This window comes from Nelusetta ayraudi, unplaced genomic scaffold (assembly GCF_046127955.1).
Source record: "Nelusetta ayraudi isolate G7.1 ecotype Tasmania unplaced genomic scaffold, CSIRO-AGI_Nayr_v1 ptg000090l, whole genome shotgun sequence".
In the NCBI taxonomy this organism is placed as follows: Eukaryota; Metazoa; Chordata; class Actinopteri; order Tetraodontiformes; family Monacanthidae; genus Nelusetta; species Nelusetta ayraudi.
In genome coordinates, this window is record NW_027466140.1 from 2,568,331 (window position 1) to 2,586,577 (window position 18,247).

At 42.2% G+C, this 18,247-nt stretch overlaps 1 protein-coding gene across 3 annotated transcripts; it reads left to right on the forward strand.

Moving 5' to 3' along the window:
- Window positions 1-8,723: 8,723 nt before the first annotated feature.
- On the forward strand, window positions 8,724-17,909 carry pmt (phosphoethanolamine methyltransferase). Of its 3 annotated transcripts, none has more exons than XM_076046618.1 (12): window positions 8,724-8,849; window positions 14,049-14,220; window positions 14,386-14,541; window positions 14,700-14,836; window positions 14,999-15,150; window positions 15,258-15,446; window positions 15,915-16,004; window positions 16,094-16,183; window positions 16,269-16,391; window positions 16,522-16,653; window positions 17,411-17,527; window positions 17,743-17,909. In XM_076046618.1, exons 2-12 carry the CDS (start codon window positions 14,060-14,062, stop codon window positions 17,851-17,853), a joined length of 1,458 nt encoding a protein of 485 aa, XP_075902733.1. In that variant the 5' UTR covers window positions 8,724-8,849; window positions 14,049-14,059; the 3' UTR covers window positions 17,854-17,909. The 3 variants fall into 3 exon arrangements, with proteins under 3 accessions (XP_075902733.1, XP_075902732.1, XP_075902731.1); XM_076046617.1 differs by lacking the exon at window positions 8,724-8,849 and adding an exon at window positions 12,152-12,297; XM_076046616.1 differs by lacking the exon at window positions 8,724-8,849 and adding an exon at window positions 12,304-12,443.
- The last annotated feature ends 338 nt before the right edge of the window (window positions 17,910-18,247 follow it).

The following is an 18,247-nucleotide window of genomic DNA, read 5'->3' on the forward strand; positions in this document are numbered from 1 at the left end:
ACAATGGAAACTGCTGGAGAATCCACAGCGGGTTGCCTTCAGGTAGTATTCCCACCCCATTTCCTCCTCAGCTGCTCAACTCAATGTGCAAACACAGCCCAGGATGAAATTATTTCAGCCCTGTTGTCTGGATGCTCTGTGTGCTGCAAGTCTTAATCCAGAAAATAAATAAATAAAAAAAGGTTTAGCAAGACAAGGCTTCTATTTATTTATTTCTCAAGTCAAAGATCCAACAGAATAAGACTACAGTTATGTAATCGAAGAGAAAGCCATAAGTTGAAACCTGTTATATAAAACATTTACAGAGGCGTATTTGGCCTTTGAAATGTTAAATCAAGCATTTTTACCTTAAGTTTGTAGCTAGACACTCCGTCATGAAAGTGTGTTCCACAAGTTGCTTCTGAAATTCACAGCATACATATCAATGAAATCAAATGATTGTCTTACACTATGCAAGATCAAGACTCGCTGTGTCAGGCCTGCACTGGATGTTGCACAGCTCATCCCCAAATCCCAACACAGCCTCAGGTCCAGTGGGAACCAGATTCACATTCACATTTACATTTGTTAAATGCAATTGCCAATTGTTTGAGGGCCTAGAATTAGACCATTAAAAACCTTAACTTGCATCTCTTACACCACATATTATGGAATTTGTAAAAAAAATAAAATAAAAAGGACCCAAAATGTTTATATAACTGCATATTATTATTGTCGTTGTCAAATAACGTATTATTCATCATTATACCTTTGGTTGTTTCAGTGAAAATGTGTATAAGTCTTCACTTTTTTGTTTGTCAATTTCAAAGAATACAAGAGCCACTCAAATTAAAAAAGACATTCACTGGCAAAGCATGGTGAACGATGAACATGAACTACAGAGAAGACGCTTCAACTCTTTAAGTGTTTTTCACTCACTGATACGTGTTTCTTCGCCAGATATAAAAGAATTTCTATGAGATCTTGCTATTGATCCGCCTGAGGGCCAAATAATAAAAAATGCTGCAGACCCAGATGGCACGCCACATTGGGCAGCATCATAACTGTTTACTTTGCTCTAAAAGCCTTGAATAATGATTTATTGAGGCGCTTTGCAGATGCCCGGCTGAAGAAACCACGGAACATTTATTTTCTGTGTTCTCTCTCCCCCCCCCCATCCCCTCCCCATTCCCTCCCCTATTATTAGAGATTCTTTTTCATGCAGTCGGTGATTATGACTCAAAACGAGGGAAAGGGGGCCACGTTGCTCCGCACAATAAGTGATGTTTTTCAGTGGAATTAATGACGCAAACTCGACAATGTTCCCCCCCAGAATCCATGTAATGACTTCGGTGTTTGTGTTTGCGTACGTGCTCTGCCATTCAAACACAGCACAGGTCCACTTCAGCCCCAAACCAGGGTTCAGAGGTGAGACTCGTAAACACCATCAGTGCTTCTCAAGAGATGCTAGAAAACACAACAACTTTCAAGCGTGAGCTGTCGAAGCGATGCAGCTTTGGATATGAAGAGAGTGTTGTAGGAATGTGACCACAATGTAACAAAACTGGAATCTTGACCAGTGCGGAACATGTGAAACTAAATATAAGGGATGGAAGGAATGTTGGAAGGTCAAATTCTGATGAATTCAGATCAAAATGTTTCCCTCTTGCATTTATTTGCTATGCATTCGGTAAACAAAGTCCTTATAACCCACAGAGCATCTTTACATAAGGAAGAATTCACTTACAGTTCTGTCTTAAAAGTCAGAGTTAACCTTCTCATCGCACGCACCTTATATATTGCGTCAAGTTCATCAGCATCGTCCCCGGCCGCCCGCTTCTATAATTAGAGCTGTGACTAATGTTTACTCACCGATTGAGGAATGTGCTGCGATGGCGGCAGCTTCAAAGGTCATGTTGTTTGCTTCATTTCTCTGCTACGTCGGGCGCAGTTGCATTAGTGGGGAGCCCTGTCCTCTGACTGATGCAACTGTCATGTTTTCATTGCATGTTCTGATTGCATAGGCGACTGACGTTGGTATTTATTAATGCTGGCCACACACACGAGACCATTATCGAGTCTTGATTTGAAAGCCTAGGAGAGCAATACCAGGCAGCTCTTTTAATAGAATCATCCTACACACACAAATAGATTAATCTAGAACATGTGACCACACACCTAATGTGTGCAGCAATGATTGTGCAAAGGGGGAAAACAAACAAGGTTTACTTTAATTGGCTTTGCAAATAAGATAACGATAACTTGACATGAATGCTAATGAATTTTCAGAATTTGGGACTTTTAAGGTGAAATTTCATGTTTTTTGTCTGCTGAAATTAAAGATATCACACAGAGCTCCGTCACCTAAATGACAACAAAAACCCTTTTCATGGTTCCGAGTCACTGAATAGGCTCACAAGCATATTTTTTGACGCTTGCGGACTCCTCGACCCGTTTTAAGTGGGCCGAGGCAGATGAAGATTAACGTCATGCACGTACCGGCAGGCATCGTTGCTCCCGTTTAATCGCAGACAGAAAGAGGAGTTTAGAAGGAGCTGAGGAGGTTTTTGATGTGGCCTTGCCAAATGCTCACGCACTCGAACTGAAAATCATGACGGAGTTCAGACAACGACGACGGCGGCGGGGAAAAGGAGGCCAAACTCTCGCGTGAGGAGACGCCGTCTAATGTCTTTCAAGTCTGACAGTCTCACAGGTTTATCTCCTAGGCCGCAGCCGAGGGGTGCCCCGTGTGAGGCGACTCGTCTTCAGGCTGCAGCAGCTTCGCCATGGATCCTACTTGCCGAGAGAGATTTCCTGAAGAGCTCTTAGCGCCGGCCAGTGGGAGGATCCTTGGCAGACTTTGCATTGCTCCTTCCTTCCCCTCTCTCTCTCTCTCTTGCTCTCATACTTTCCTGGGGTTTTAGCCAAAGATGCAGGCTGAAAGTTTTCAAGGTCGTGTATTCACCCAAACACACAATGCAGTGTGCACGCAACGCTCCGGGAAAGAAGTGAGGTCACACAGGGCCAAAACAGGCGCGTGATGAGTCCACCCTGCGCAGCTGTTCCGAACTTCCTTCAGCTGACCTTTAAACTGACCTCTTGACCTTCGACGCCAGCGGGAGTTTTATCCTTGCAAATGTTTTTGTCTCATTTGATCTGCTTGCTCTGCATCCGTCTCCTCCCTCCTCACTCAGCGTCTTCCACATCTATCCACCTCAGCATTCCTTCTTGCCGTGGAGCCCTTTCAGCCAGCAGTCTGTCATTTTTATCAACCTTGAGGTGTCTTAGATTGGATTAGACGCCCAGACTGTCAGAGGAAGAAGAACGCCGGTGCGAGGGAGGCGAAGGGGACGACGGGCAGGAAGCCACCGCTCAAGGGTACTGATCCCCGAGCTGATTGAGAAATAAAAGTAATTACCCCGCTTCCCTGATTTATGCTGTCACGCCGGCTCAGCAGGTGCGCTTTCACACGGCTCCCCTGTCTGATTCAGGGCACCGTTATCCCCGGCCTGAGTCTGCAGGTGTCAGGTTAGACGTGAAGAAAAGCTCTGCCTCGCGGCGGTGGAGAGCGGAGAAGTCAGAGAGGCAACACCGGGAGGCGTGACAACAGCTGTGGAAAGTCAGGCCTCCAGGCCGGGTCGTTCCTCTTTAATCTAAAGGGAATTAAGGAAAAGGTGCATGAGAAATGTAAGAACCTGCCGAAGCACAGTGCTGGGCAAATACACCATCACTTTGATTTAGGTGTTTGAAAAAACTCCAACGGGGATCATCACTCTTCTTTCAAAGCTGCCAAAGAAAGAAGTATGTATGCAATACTTGAATTGTTTCGCTTTGACACGCTCTCTGCACTTCTCAGAGATATAAAAGAGAAAAAAAACTGAATCACTTTCTTTCAGCAACTTTCTGAGGATGAAGGTGATTGCAACAGTTTTCATCTGTTTAGCATTCGCTGCTGGGCAACAATGTTTTGGTGCAGGAGAAGTCTGCAACCAGCCGATGCATCAAATAAGTGAGCTGATAAAAAAGCAAATCATCTTAGAAGAGGGCAACAAGCCCTTTTAGTATTCCTGCAAAAACAGCTCTCTGTCTTTTTTGTGGGTCTTAGATCCATAGCCTCTGTGCGGGCTACAGCACTAATTAGCTGGTTAGCTACAATGCATTTGACAGCCAATTTGCAAAGTCCTGTTTATAATACTGAACAGAAAGTCTAACACAAAACATATCATACTTTTTTGATTGTAAATATTAAACTTATCATTCAAAATAAAACTTATCACACACACCGACTGTCAAACAGCCCAATCAGTGCTTTTCCACTTGTCATACGTAGACACCTTATAATCCTCTCCCACTACGATTATTTGCAAGGACTTTTAAAATCGATGGCATGGGAGATATTATTACTGATGACATTTCCACACCTTCACAGCAACTTGACAGGCTCGATGAGAAACACACACACACACACAACACACACACACACACACACACACGGGCACCTCAAGGTCTCCTTCATGTTTGAGCGACCACAGACATTATGTACTGATGACACCTAAGCAGATTGTGTAATTACTTTTGCCCGGTGGCCCCGAGCCCTGCAGCAGTTTATTTATCACTCATCCAAAATTTCAGCGTGTGCATCGCGCATCTGTGCATCTTTAGCACGACTTGATGTTAAATCACATTTAATTTGGGACCTTCAGATATACAAAATGGTTCACCGCTATGGCTGGGTTGGCCCTCGGGGTGTTGACAATCCAGAGGGACGATGATAAAAGTCACTGAAACAAAGGCCAGCAAACTATTTTTGTTTTCTCCGGAGACTTTGGCTCATAAATATTCATTTCTGCCCTAAAAATATAAACAACACCGCGCTGCCAAGTTCAGCCTTTATCTGGACGATTTGAAAAGCATTTATTGATAACCTAAAGTCAGTGAGTGCCAAATAAAGAGAAGCATTTGATGACAACGTAAAGTAGTGAGTGCCAAATAAAGTGCCAAGTGAAACCTACGAGTAGATTTATAAGGCTGAATCAACAAAAATGCTTTGCTCATTTAACTGTTACACATAAAAGGTTTATAGATGATTTCTCATTACATAAAGAGGTGCAAAGAGGTTTGCTTCAACACATTTAGCTTTCCATCAAATCCTCGGGCAGGCAGCCAAACTATTTTCCATGTATATTTAAAAGATGACTGGCAAGAAAATTATCTTTTTTTTTTTTTTTTTTTAAAGAAGAAGAATAAGACCTGAAAGGTTTAATGAATAAAAGCAAAGTCTGATAGGGAAGAGAAAATTAATATCCTCAAATTAATTCCGGATCAGAAGCAACTTCAAGATGAGTCTTGTTTCAAGGTGTAAATTAAAAAGTGGCTGAACAGGTGGTGGTGGAGGATTGAAGCAGAGAGAAGCTTGCTGATGGTGTCTGACGGCAGCCCGGGCTTCGCTCAGTTTAGTCCAAGCAATAAGGCAAAAATAGATGCGGGGACATCAGTCCCTAATTGTGCAGTCCTCAATGACGTGTCCGGTGGTGCGTGCTGCCATCTAATGCTGGTCAGTGGGATCTTCCTACGTCACACGAAATAGATTTCAGTTCTGAATGCAGCACTGTTGTATCTTTCAGTATGCACTTGTTTGAGCAGAAAATTGAAACGTATTGAATTTACATCGTAGACGTGGAGAGACTTTAAAGGACCCTATTCAGCCACTTTCTGCTGCTTTCAAACACAAGATAACAATATTTCAAGTGTTTTCCTTTGTTTTACAGGTAGAGACTGACAATGGTTTTTTTTTTTCACTTCATTGGAATGTCATATTTGGTCTTGCAGAGTCAACCTGAGAGGTAACAAGGAAACTTTCTTTCAAAAAAAATAAAAGTGGTCTGTTTACTTCAAAAACGTAAGAGACTTCCCGTTGCCCCCAACAATAAGAAGACATTCTCCTTAAAACATGAGAGAACATCGACAGCTCCTTTGTGCCTCCACGTGTCCTTGACAGCAAGGTTGAAAAGCGCGGCAGGACGGCTCAAAGCGCTGAGCAGAGATCAGATCCAGAGGAAAAGTTTAGCGTCCTTGGGTGGAATCCCAGCGTTAAGGGGAGGAGGTGGCGGCAGCGACGGGATGAGAGAATGAGTCTTGGCGTTGAACACAACAAGTTGAGATCAAGATGCTACTTTTAAAGAAGAGCAACTGTGTGTGTGTGTGTGTGTGTGTGTGTGTGTGTGTGTGATCTTGAAAAAGAAAGCCCTGCTAGTAAATCGGTAAATAAGTACATTCCCCACCAACCTTGATGTATTCTCTCTGCTGAGATGAGAAAGGACAACCTGAAAGGAAACCTGCAAGATGTGGTTCGTAGGATTGTCAATGAATCTTTCATGGCCCAAGATGTGCTTTTTCCCTTCCGGCAATGACTCCAATTCACTTAGGATCAAGTGAAGTGCAATTACTCTGTATCCTCCAGAGAAGCAAGCGCATCTAATACGTCTTTGGTTGTTTTTCTTTTTCCCCATATCATATTGACACACACACACACTCATAGATTGCTTCCTCCTTTGCCTCCCTGCCTGCCGTAGCGGCTGCGGAAGAGAAAAAACGTCCGTCTGTAGATTCTCCTCGCTCCCACGGGAGGCTGCTGCACGCCCAACAAAACAAACCTCTTTCGTGTGAAAAGGCCTCATGAATATCTCTGTGATATCACTATTAGTGTCATCACACCTGGCTGAGGCCTGCGCACAGGCGCTATTGAAAGATGTCTGTAAGCTCACGGTACATTGTATCGGTGTGTTGAAGTCATCTGCTATTTTCATCATGCAACATTTGAATAAGGACTTATTGGAAAGCTGACATCCAATGAAAACCCTGTTGAAGTCACTCAAGGGAAATTTTTGTAAGTCACGAGTCAAAGTAAAAGCCCCCACTTTCAGATGCTTATTTTTCACCATGGAGTCCTGTGGGGCAGCCACACACAACCAGAGGACATCATAGATCTCCAGAAAACCTCACAGTTAGCCCTGTGTTAACAGTGCTTAGTGAAGACGTGCAATTCGAGCTTCCTGAAACTCCTAAAAGCCGCCAGGGAAAAAGTAGGAGTAGTTTCGGGGTTCTTCATGGGCCAGAAGCCCCAAATTTGATGTGGCTGTGTCTTGAGGGATCCCGATGAACCTGCAAGTGGTCCCATGTCTCCAGGACAAAGTTGACTTTTTACCCCATAGACTTGCATGGCATCAGGGTTAGCGATAAGGCTGGAATTAGGGTTAGGGTTAGGGTTACTGCGGGAATTAGGGTTAGGGTTTTGGGGTTCCTCATGGGCTAGAAGCCCGAAATTTGACGTGGCTGTGTCTTGAGGGATCCCAATGAACCTGCAAGTGGCCCCATGTCTCTAGGACAAAGTTGACTTTTGACCCCATAGACTTGCATGGCATGAGGGCAGTGGTTCTCAAACTTTCTCTGTCACGCCCCACCTTGGAGGAAGAAAATTTTTCTATTTTTGATTACATTCTATCAGCGCTCGAAAACTGTTCATTGTCCTCTGGCTTTCACTCGCAGCTGTGGTCTAGATAGGGTTGCCAGCTACTCGCGGAACGATTCTACAGCCAAAAGTGCCCAACAACAAAGAACAGTGGCCACCGCCGGACTCCTGAATTCTTTCATTACATCCCTGTCAAATATTTGTCCATCCTGTGTACCTGAGCAGCGTTTTGCTTAGCTACAACCTACTGAACCCTTTTTGTTAATTGTTCCGCCGTGGAAAAATTAACGTGACTCTGCGCCCCCTAGGGGGCGCGCCACCCATTTTGAGAAACACTGCATTAACAAAAAGTGACTCAACTATCATGTCCTATTTTTAGCCGTCGCTTGTGGCGGTCGCCATCATTTGTTGTGTCGTTTCTGACATCTAGTGGACAGAAATGACAGTGCGTTTACCTGCGCAACATTCAGTCATCTCCCAAGTATTCACTGCACCCTCAGATTTAGCCTTCACAACACATTCCAAGCTCATTAAAACGTGTGTGTAATCGTGGCTGAATACTTTGTGAGTAAATTAGCGTCCACCTTGCACGATCACCTTACATTCAAGTGGTAGTAAAAGGCCGGTGGTGTGACTTTCTCTACCAATCACAGTTCAAGGGAAATCAGCCGATAGCGTTGTTTATTTTCTCTCATTTGCGCACATCATGATAGGCAGCCGCCTTCAGATAGCAGCCAGTCATTCTGTGCCAGCGTGTGGAAAGATCTTGTCTTTAGGGTAGAGGGGTAAATATTTCCAACCTCAGCCGCAGACCCTCTCCCCACTGTGGGAGATCTATGTGATCTGTTTGTGTTCAGAGGCTGTGACATGAAGCGATTAAAATTATTAATTCTACATGGACATTTACATCTGACCTTTAACTCCACCCTTAGATTTTAAGGGACAGAGTCATCCTGCCTGACAGCCATCAGCAGAAGCAGTGCGTTACTGAGGATGAATCCCAAGATCCCAATTAACATAAGTTAAAGTGGAATTCACATAGAGAACCCATAATAAAAAAATTTAAAAAATGGTTTGGAAAAAAGAATCCTCTGGAGCTGGCTTCCTTTCATCTCTGCAGTACATTGCTTCAGACATTTGTTGAGAGTGTTTTAACTTCTGGCATCAACTCCTGGTTGGGCAGAGCTACATAGGCAGAACGGAACAGAGAGGGGGGAACCATCACCGCTGCCACCAAACTGCATCAGTCTGAACAGATCACAAAGATCTGTTCAAATCTCGGTCAGTCCACGAAGCAGAGAACATTTCATCAGATCCGAGGCACCAACTGTTTTACTTGCGCTTGAAATGCTGCCTTCAAACGACAGCGAAGGGATGAAATCCCGGAATTGAGATCTGGACGGTAAATTCTAGTCTCAGGTTTATTTTCTTTTATTCTGTGTCTCTTTCAGCAGGTCTCATCAGTGGTCAGTGATAGTTTTAATCCACATTATGAGTTGAGTCACTCCTTGCGAGTGTTGAGTGCATTGTCCTTTGTATTGTCTCTGCAGACTTGCACTTGCATCATTGATGTACATTTGACCGACAAGTAATTTCCCCTTGGAACAGTGAAGTACCTGCAGGAGCCAAATTAAACTGGTTCTGGTTAGTGATTACACATGTTAAAAGATTGTGGTTTGTGTTATGTTGTTACTGAATGACACTTGAGCGTTTCTGAAACATTTGGAACGACTCACATGCAAATCTGAATGAAATATGTGATTTGATTTACTTTAATTGAATTTGGTGTTTTAAAGTTTAAAATAGACCAATCGAGAACTTTTCAACTCAAGAATCTGATTTGCAAGTCGCACCCAACATCTGTGTTCTCGTGTAACCTCAAAGTCAACAAAAACCAAGTTTACTGAATAATTTTGTCTATTCCAATTTTAAAAATACTGTTGCTTATTTATATGTAATTATCGCGATATTACTTGTCGATCCGAGCTTCATGAATCATCACCAACAAATGCGCCTCATGCGGCTCAGTGTGGACATGGTGAACTTTGGATGTGGTTGTGTTGGAACTGCAGCAAAGGTCATGCTTACCCTTGATTACACATTCACTTTTTCACTGGCGCACTAAGTTTGACAACAGGCAATTTAGATAGGTCATTTCTATATTACAGCAATGTTTGTTTATTTATTTTTTATTTATTCAATTTATTCATTTATTTTGCATGTACAATTTGTTAACACTAACCAACCATTTTGTCTTGACTTTCCTGTGTATTTTTCCATTTTATGTTTTCATGTTAGAAATGTATATTAACAGAGAGTATCGCACTGAAGCAAACGCACATTTTAGTCAAAAGAATCAGTTTTCTCTGAGGTTCTGTGTCAATCATTCATTCAATCTTGGACAAACAGCGGCGGCAGTGCACACAGTCATGACATTCAATGCAATCAGAGCACTTTACATGTTCGACATGTGTGGTGATGCAGTCATAGTGTGTATAGTTACATAAGGGCAATACTGAACAACAACTTAACAAATCTGTATTTGTATATGTTCAGTCTTCCTTCTCTCATTACCCAGCATGTGGCAGCAGGAGTGTGTGGGAAATCAGCACCAACACGTTCACACAGCAACTTTGTAATGGAGGATGCCTTGTGACAAAAGCCCAAGGCAAAGAAAAATAAATGCATAAATCAAGCACATTTAATTTACTTACTTCATTTTTTTTTTTTTTTTTAAATCAAAATTCAAAATCATTTAAAAAATGTGGCATGGGAAGGGAGCAAATTAGGCTTCGGACAGAAATACTAAATGTGTTGTTCCGATATCGAGACAGATCGATCCAAGTGCCAATCTAAAAAAAAAAATGTAGTTGTTCATTGTGCTCATTTTACATTAATGACCAAAAAACTCTGCAGAGTGACTCTCTCATTTTTAACACATGTTTTTTTCCAGCTCAGATAGCAAAGATTGCATCATCTTTTTTCTTATTGCACATTCTGGAGCCACATCAGGACACAAGACTAAAGTCCAACTGGAAGCTGACCCGCAACCTACCTTTTAGAGAATATGTCCACAGCTGTCAGTATCAGTATGTCTATCATAAACTGCAGGCAAGCAGGTCAATAAAAGACATGGTTGACAGACAAAATTAACTGATGAAGGGTCACACTGGCACACACTTGATTTTAACGGGTATGAAAATGGACAAAATCCATGAGAAAATCCATGAGGTTTGCTCATGGATTTAGCGGGAAGATAAACTTCTCATACCGGCTCTTTGGAACATCAACCATATGTATTTATTCATTTAAAATGAAGAACTATCAGCATCCACTTGAGCTGTTATGTTTAATGCCTCTCTATTCACCCCTCTGTACTCCAAGTGCACTCCTGGCCTCGGCAGGTGTGTTCCACCTATAACAGCCACAGTACAGTTATGCTTTGCCTGGGCTTTTTTCCACAAGTTCAAAGTGGTGAGCATCAGTCATCATCCATTTCTTGGTCTTAAGAGAAAACTTTCCCAAGCCATCCTTACTACATAACTGACTAAGTGCTCTTAAAATCCCCATCATATGCAAAACATTACCCATGCCTAACACTAAAATAATGTTTCTAGCCTGTGAATTAACTTGTAGATGTGCAAAAGGTCCATCCTTTACTTGAATGGCTTGCTCAATGCACTTTTAAGAAAGGTTCTGGTGAAATCAGCCCTTTGTGGTGTCACAAATAGCACAAATACCTCAGTCCTTACTGTCACTGGTTAGTGACAACACCTGCAGCCTTGCGTTGGTCCAAGTCCATCTCACGGCAGCCATGTGTTTGTCCTCTTCAAATAATAACAATAAAACATCATCTTAAGCAGGGAACCACAGTGCGGTCAATGTGCCATTTTCTGGAAAAACCTTCCTGCAGCTGCAGGGCCTTGGTGGAAACACTTCTTTTCCAGGTGCAGGTCTTAGCCAAAGCCTAAACTGGGAACCGTTTTTTCTTGTTTTGTTGCAGTGGACCGTCTGGGGGGGGAGTTGACTGGATGACAGCTAACATCTAATACACTGCCGTTAAATACATTTGCTTTTAAAGTAGATGTGGAAATGCAGCAAAGAACCATCTAAGAGAATCTGTCCACCAGCAGGGACACAAAGAAGGTAAATTTCAAGGTTGTTGTTTTTTTTGCTATTATCTAAAAAAAAAAAAAAAAATGTAGAACGTTGGCATAGAACTCTCCCTGCCAACGTTCTACATTTTTTTTTTTAAAGTGAGTATAACTTCACTTTTTACAGAACTTTTTTAAACACGTGTTACTCAATAACTTTGCAATGGGGGGTGTATCGTTGCCAAACATCAGCGAGTCTCTGTAGAACATCAACCTCGTCAGATTGTTTTTGCGCTAAACTGCAATGTTTATTTTATTCACTTGCCTTGACTGCGTCCTCCCCTTTCCCTCAACATTCTTAATATGTTTAATATGTTTACCCCCCCGTCTCTTTGCTCTTCTCCTTCGTAACCACGTTGACACATTCAAACAAGCGACGTTCTCCATCACCCACCCCTCCCCTCAAACCCCATAGTTGTTGTATAGTACGTGAAGGGTAAAGCTGCTCGGAGGAGGAGGAGGAGGAGGAGGAGGAGGAGGAGGAAAACAACCGGTCGCTTAGCCCCGCCTCCACTGAGGCGCGAGCTTCGCGCGGCGCTGTGATGTAACCGACGCGTGCGGTTGCACCGACCGAAAATCTTGCGCGCGTCAGCAGAAACCGAACGAGGTGAGTTCGGTGGTCGATGTCCGAGCCGAGGCAGGGCCCCGTCACTCCCACGGAGCGGCCCCGCGTTATTTAAGGAGGCACCTCGACGGGTGAGACCCCGCGCCGCACTCTGTCAGTGGTGTCTGTGCCTGTAGGCGGGATTTGAAATTGACCTGTTGATTGCTAGTCCGCATAGACATAGTTGTGTAATCTTTTTTTTTAATTGTGAACCAAGAAAAGATCGCCATGGATAAAGGTATGAGCAGGAGATTGAGTGATTTGGGCTTCTTCTTCTTCTTCTTCTTTTTTCTTTTCTTTTTTTTTTTTGCTGCTTTTGGAAGGTTTGGGAGGCGAAGTGTTTTTCCCTGCAGCGGCCACATGTCGCTCGGTGCTGCGCTCTGTGCAGCTGGTGGAAGTAATCCTACTGTGCTCACTGTGTGGAATGTGTCAGTGACTGGACTGGGCTGCTGTCACATCACCTTTTGTCTGTCTGCCCCAGTGTTGCTATTCGGAAGGTGGATTAAGGCAACATGTGGGGAATTAATTAGTAAAGGGCACGTTTGTGTTTTGTTTTTGTTTTTGTTTTGTTTTGTTTTGTTTTTGTTTATTCTTTATTGTTATTACTTATTAATTTATTATTATTACATTTCGACATTTGCTTCCTTTTTCTAATAGAAAGAACTTGGAGAATACTAACCAAAATATATCCAATTTCACTTTAATTTGTTCTATTCTGATGCTTTTAAGCATTTTATTTAATTATTATGCATTTATTGGCACTTTATTTATTTATATATATACACACATATTATTAGTAATTGGAAATTAACAACATATGGGCTGACAAACTGTCACTCTAGTTCAGTAGTCTAGACGTGCTTTTTTTATGGGTGAAGAACCAATACTGAGGATCAGAAAGTGACCACAGTATTTATTGTCAGTGCAGGTTCTCAGTATAAAGCATTAAGACTTTAAAGTACTTTTTTTCCGTTTATAGAAGCCAAATTACATCATTTAACAATTGTTTTGGTGTTTTCTACAGTCTTGGTCTTGCAGTTGAGAATTGTCAGGCCTTTCTTTGTAAAGGTAACATTTGGCTTCAGTGAGAAAAAAATACTAGAAAATGTGTCTGGAGGTTCAGAACTGACCACTATCGTGTCACAAACACATGGGAGTCAGTGCACTTAACTTTATTAACAATGTGTTGTTTACATGTGAAGGCTTGTGTTTGTCTAATGGTTAACTTGAATCAGAAAAAAAGGTCAGATATTTGCTTGGACAGTGTGTATGTGAGTTATTAAAGGTACACATTGTAAATCTTAGATAAACTTTTATTTTTTTCTTCCCGAGCAACCCAATGAATAATTGACAGCCAGTTGTCCTTGACCTTTATTCCAGATGTATTTAAGGTGAAAACCTCTCTTTATGTAAACGCTTATGAAACAAACTAAAGAAATGTTATTTACATTCAAAACACATTTTATTTAATTGAGAGTGTTTTCTTTTACTTTCTGTAACAGCACGATTGTATTTTTTTTTATGATTTATGATTTTGAGCAAATCGTTTTTTACAATAATCATATAAATTGGATAATATTTAGACAAATCCAGGCCCTACATTTGTAAACAAGTTTCCCAAAATCTTAAGTCGTTTTCTCTATGGCTTTGTGTATTCTGTTTCAATTATGATAAAGCAGATAACCCAAACTAATTATCACACACTTAAAAATGGATTTTGTCATATTGTCTGTGCTGAAATCAACAGTCACAACCCTGCATTTTCAGGTATTCTGCTGGTTTTGGTTACTGACTGTTTTTACCTTTAGATTAATCAAAATTTTGTCACCTGTGTCCTTCTCAGTCCGCACAAACATGACAGAGTTCTGGAAGGAGCACTCCAGGGGTGCCACCGTGGAGGAGATGATGCTGGACTCTCGTGCTCAAGAGCTGACACAGAATGAGCTGCCAGAGATCCTCTCCATGCTGCCCTCCTTGGCCGGTTCCACAATACTGGAGCTGGGAGCTGGCATCGGGTGAGAATGTCAATAGAAACACATTTGTTGTTGTGGGTCGTGGGTTTTGTTTTGTTTTTTGACCCAGAGACTTTTAAGCTCCACATTTTCCCTCAGTAATGGAAATAAATCAATCAAAAAGTCTTGAATCTAACTGGCAATAAGTGTTTCCATTCGTTTCTGCAGCCGCTACACCTGCCATCTGCTGACCAAAGCCAAACATGTTACTGCCGTGGATTTCATGGAAAACTTTGTGGAGAAGAACAGGAAGAACAACGGTCACCACAGCAACGCTTCCTTCATCCAGGCGGACGTCACGAAGCTGGATCTGCCCAAGAACAGGTGTGTGTTCAGATATTTGCCCCAGTTTAGAATGGATGGGCACGAGTCCGAGCACTGCCGGATGGATTTCAGTTTGGTCGACAATGAGATGATTCAGCACGATCACATTCAAGTTTCCTGACTTGCAGTACAAGTCTGTCCACTTAAATCTTTTTCAGTTTTGACTTCATCTTCTCTAACTGGCTGCTGATGTACTTGAGCGAAGAGGAGCTCAAGAGCTTCATAGAGAGGATGCTGGGCTGGCTGAAGCCTGGCGGCTTCCTTTTCTTCAGAGAGTCCTGCAACCACCGCTCAGGTAATCAGCGCACAGCCGGACAGCAGCAGCATCTAAACACTGGACCGAAAAAAAACAACACGAACAACAATAAATTAGATGTGGTTAAAGGTTTGTGTCTTCCTGAACATTTTTGGGAAGGAAGATGAGATGGATTTGTTGTCCTTTCTAACTCTCTTCCAGGTGACTCAAAGAGGGACTTCAACCCAACCTGCTACCGCACAGATGCACAGTACAGCCACATAGTGTCCACAGCAGTGGAAGACGTGCCAGAGAAGGGGCAAAAGTTTGGCTTTGACATCATCTTGAAAAAGAAAGTTCAGACTTACATTGAGGTAGAGTCCTCCGGCTCTCCTTAATTCTTAGACGAAAACCCCCAGTCACCAGGGGGCACCCTCATCGCCTTGGTGTTCTCCCGACAGCCTGCCGTATCTTTTCCCAGATGAAAAACAATCCAAACCAGATCTGCTGGCTCCTGGAGAAGGTTCAGCGCTCCTCAGACACCCAGAACGGATTCACCACGTTCCAGCAGTTCCTGGACAACCAGCAGTACACCAACCGCGGGATCCTGCGCTACGAGAAGATGTTCGGAGCTGGTTACGTCAGCACGGGTGGGCCCTGCACCACCAAGGTAGCTATCTGGTCGAAAGACACACAAATAAAAAAAGAAATTGCCTCTCAATTTGTCATGAGAAAGAAATATTGCAAGTTAACAGCAATTACCATTTCCTGCGTGAAGGAGTTGGCAGCAGCAGAGTGTTGGTTGTTAATTCATTTCCGTGCTGCTTTACTACTTCCAATTTAAAGTACCTACTTCTGAAGTTCACTTTTCTGTTGAGTTCTTTTGATATTCAAGAGTGCAAGGGAGCTCCACGCGGAGTCTGATATGAAAGACAAAGATCAGAAAATGGAAATACTGTGGATACTTTTACCAAAGATGTTCCATAATGTGAACAAAAAATATTAAAAACACATTGGTGCATGACTGTTCCCTGCAGCATCTTAATGCTAGTCCTTTATATTATTGCACAAAGACTGAAAATATTCTCAACCAGTTTTTTGGCATCAAAGTAAAATAAAACTTTTTTCACGCAAACAGGAATTTGTGGACATGTTGAACCTGAAGTCTGGACAGAAGGTTCTGGATGTTGGCTGTGGCATTGGTGGAGGAGACTTCTACATGGCAAAGGTGAGAGGAAAGAAACCTGGCCCACGGCCAGAAATGTATAAGAGGAATTGAAAGGACCTTGGTGACTGGACGCTTACGGCATGTTTCAGAGTTTTGGAGTGGAAGTGCTGGGCCTGGACCTGTCAGAAAACATGGTGAACATCGCCTTGGACAGGGCCATCAGTGAGAAGCTGCCATCAGTGGGTCTCATCATCACCTCACTCATTTAGCTCACTTAAATCCACCGTTAAAGCTATTCATTCACTGCAGTGTGCTTTGCATCAGGTCCAGTTCGAAGTGGCCGACGCCACCAGGAGGACGTTCCCAGAAGGTTCTTTTGACGTCATCTACAGCAGAGACACAATCCTGCACATAGACGACAAGCTGGAGCTGTTCAAACGCTTCCACGTGCGCCTTTTCTCACACTTTCTACACTTTACACTAGCATGTTTACCTGTGGACCCCTCGGTGATTGTGTACTTACTCATTCCCACCTGCTGAATTCCTATCCATCCCCTTTTTCCTTTGCCGTGTCCAGTCGTGGTTAAAGCCCGGTGGCCAGTTGCTGATTAGCGACTACTGCTGTGGGGAGAAGCCCTGGACGCCAGTGTTTGACGCCTATGTCAAACAGAGAGGCTACATCCTCTACACACCCTCTAGATATGGCAAGGTAAACACACAACCCAGTGCCTGCCACTGGTGCACCGCAGCCGTATCAGGCTTCGTTGTTCATTTTGTATTCAATGTAATAGATCAGCGCTGTAAATCTCAGCCTTCAACATACAAAAAAAAAAAAAAAATCAATGACGGCACTTAGCAAACATTGCATGATCTAAATCGTGGCAATGTATTTAACTTTCTTGTCCACCAGAGGCCGCTAGAAAGTTAATTTCAGCTCTCAGTGTCGCTCTCCTCTGCTTTCACTATGCAGCGCAATCCTTCTACTTTGCTGCTAAGGATTTAACAGGGCTTCAAATTCTGAGTTTTTTAATCATAAACGATCAATCATGTAATCTTTATGTGTATTTTATGTTAATGCTTTTTTTTTAAATTTTAATGTGAAACTTTCAATCTGTTTTTATTTATTTACCTGTCTTTTATTATGTATGTTTCCTCGCTTTCTCTGGGTTTTTTGGAAAGAAAACATAATTGTGGAATTTCTGCACTGATGCACCACTCCTTGTCTCAAACTGTTGGCACCACTGCTTTCTATTGTTTGCTTGTATTGTTTATTTCCTCTTGTTTACCTTTTGGCTAAACCTGTTTTAGAAGAAGCCGCTGTGCAAATAAAACAGAAATGTTAATGCCTCGCAACGCTGATGGAATTCAACAATCCTAGATACAGGCACACACTATGTGGCCTTTGGTCCATGTGAAAGAATCGTTCATATCTCCAACAAAAGTCTTCACCCTTTTCTCTCCTGCAGCTCCTTGAGGAAGCTGGTTTTTGCAACGTCCGGGCAGAAGATCGAACAGTTCAGTTCATCGAAGTGATTGAGACAGAGTTAAAGAGAGCAGAGGCCATCAAGGAGGAGTTCATTGAGGTTAGTATGTGCGGTTTAGCACAGTTTATCTTTGGAAGTCATGCCCCTATTGTAGTAAAACCTCATCATCAAAAGAAAATTCAGAGTGGATGTTGTTGCCATCGACTCAAATTGATGTCATTGTTGCATATAGGCTGAAACTCTGGTTGCGGTTTGACGATTGGCTGACATATCCACATATTTGTTTGTTTTTATTTTGTTTTCGTCACCTGCAGGAATTCTCCGAAGAGGACTACTTGGCAATAGTAAACGGATGGAGGGAAAAACTAGGACGTTCCAAGACTGGGGACCAGAGATGGGGCCTCTTTCATGCGACCAAGAATTAGATTATTGTACTAACAATGAATTTGCCAATAAAAGGGGGGGGGGGGTGTTTGAAAAAGTCTCTCTCTCTTTTTGTTTGTTCTTTAATTGTTTTATTCCATCTTTAAAATGTTTTGTCATCCATAGAAGAAAAAAATAATTATATATATAAATATATATACATATATATATATATATATATATATATATATATATATATATATATGTATATATATATATATATATATGTATATATATATATATATATATATATATATATATATATATATATATATATATATATAAATTGGCTCCTTTTAGACAGTAAATGCTAAACACACTGCATTTATATAGCGCTTTTCAGCATCTCCATGGTAACCCAAAGCACCTCACAAAGCCGTTTATTCACTCATTCAT

Excerpts from the sequence above, each read along its gene's own strand:
- pmt (XM_076046616.1), top strand. Across the intron at positions 14,221-14,385 it reads GAGCTGGGAGCTGGCATCGG|CCGCTACACCTGCCATCTGC; the intron begins GTGAGAATGTCA and ends TCGTTTCTGCAG. Across the intron at positions 16,392-16,521 it reads AGCTGTTCAAACGCTTCCAC|TCGTGGTTAAAGCCCGGTGG; the intron begins GTGCGCCTTTTC and ends TGCCGTGTCCAG.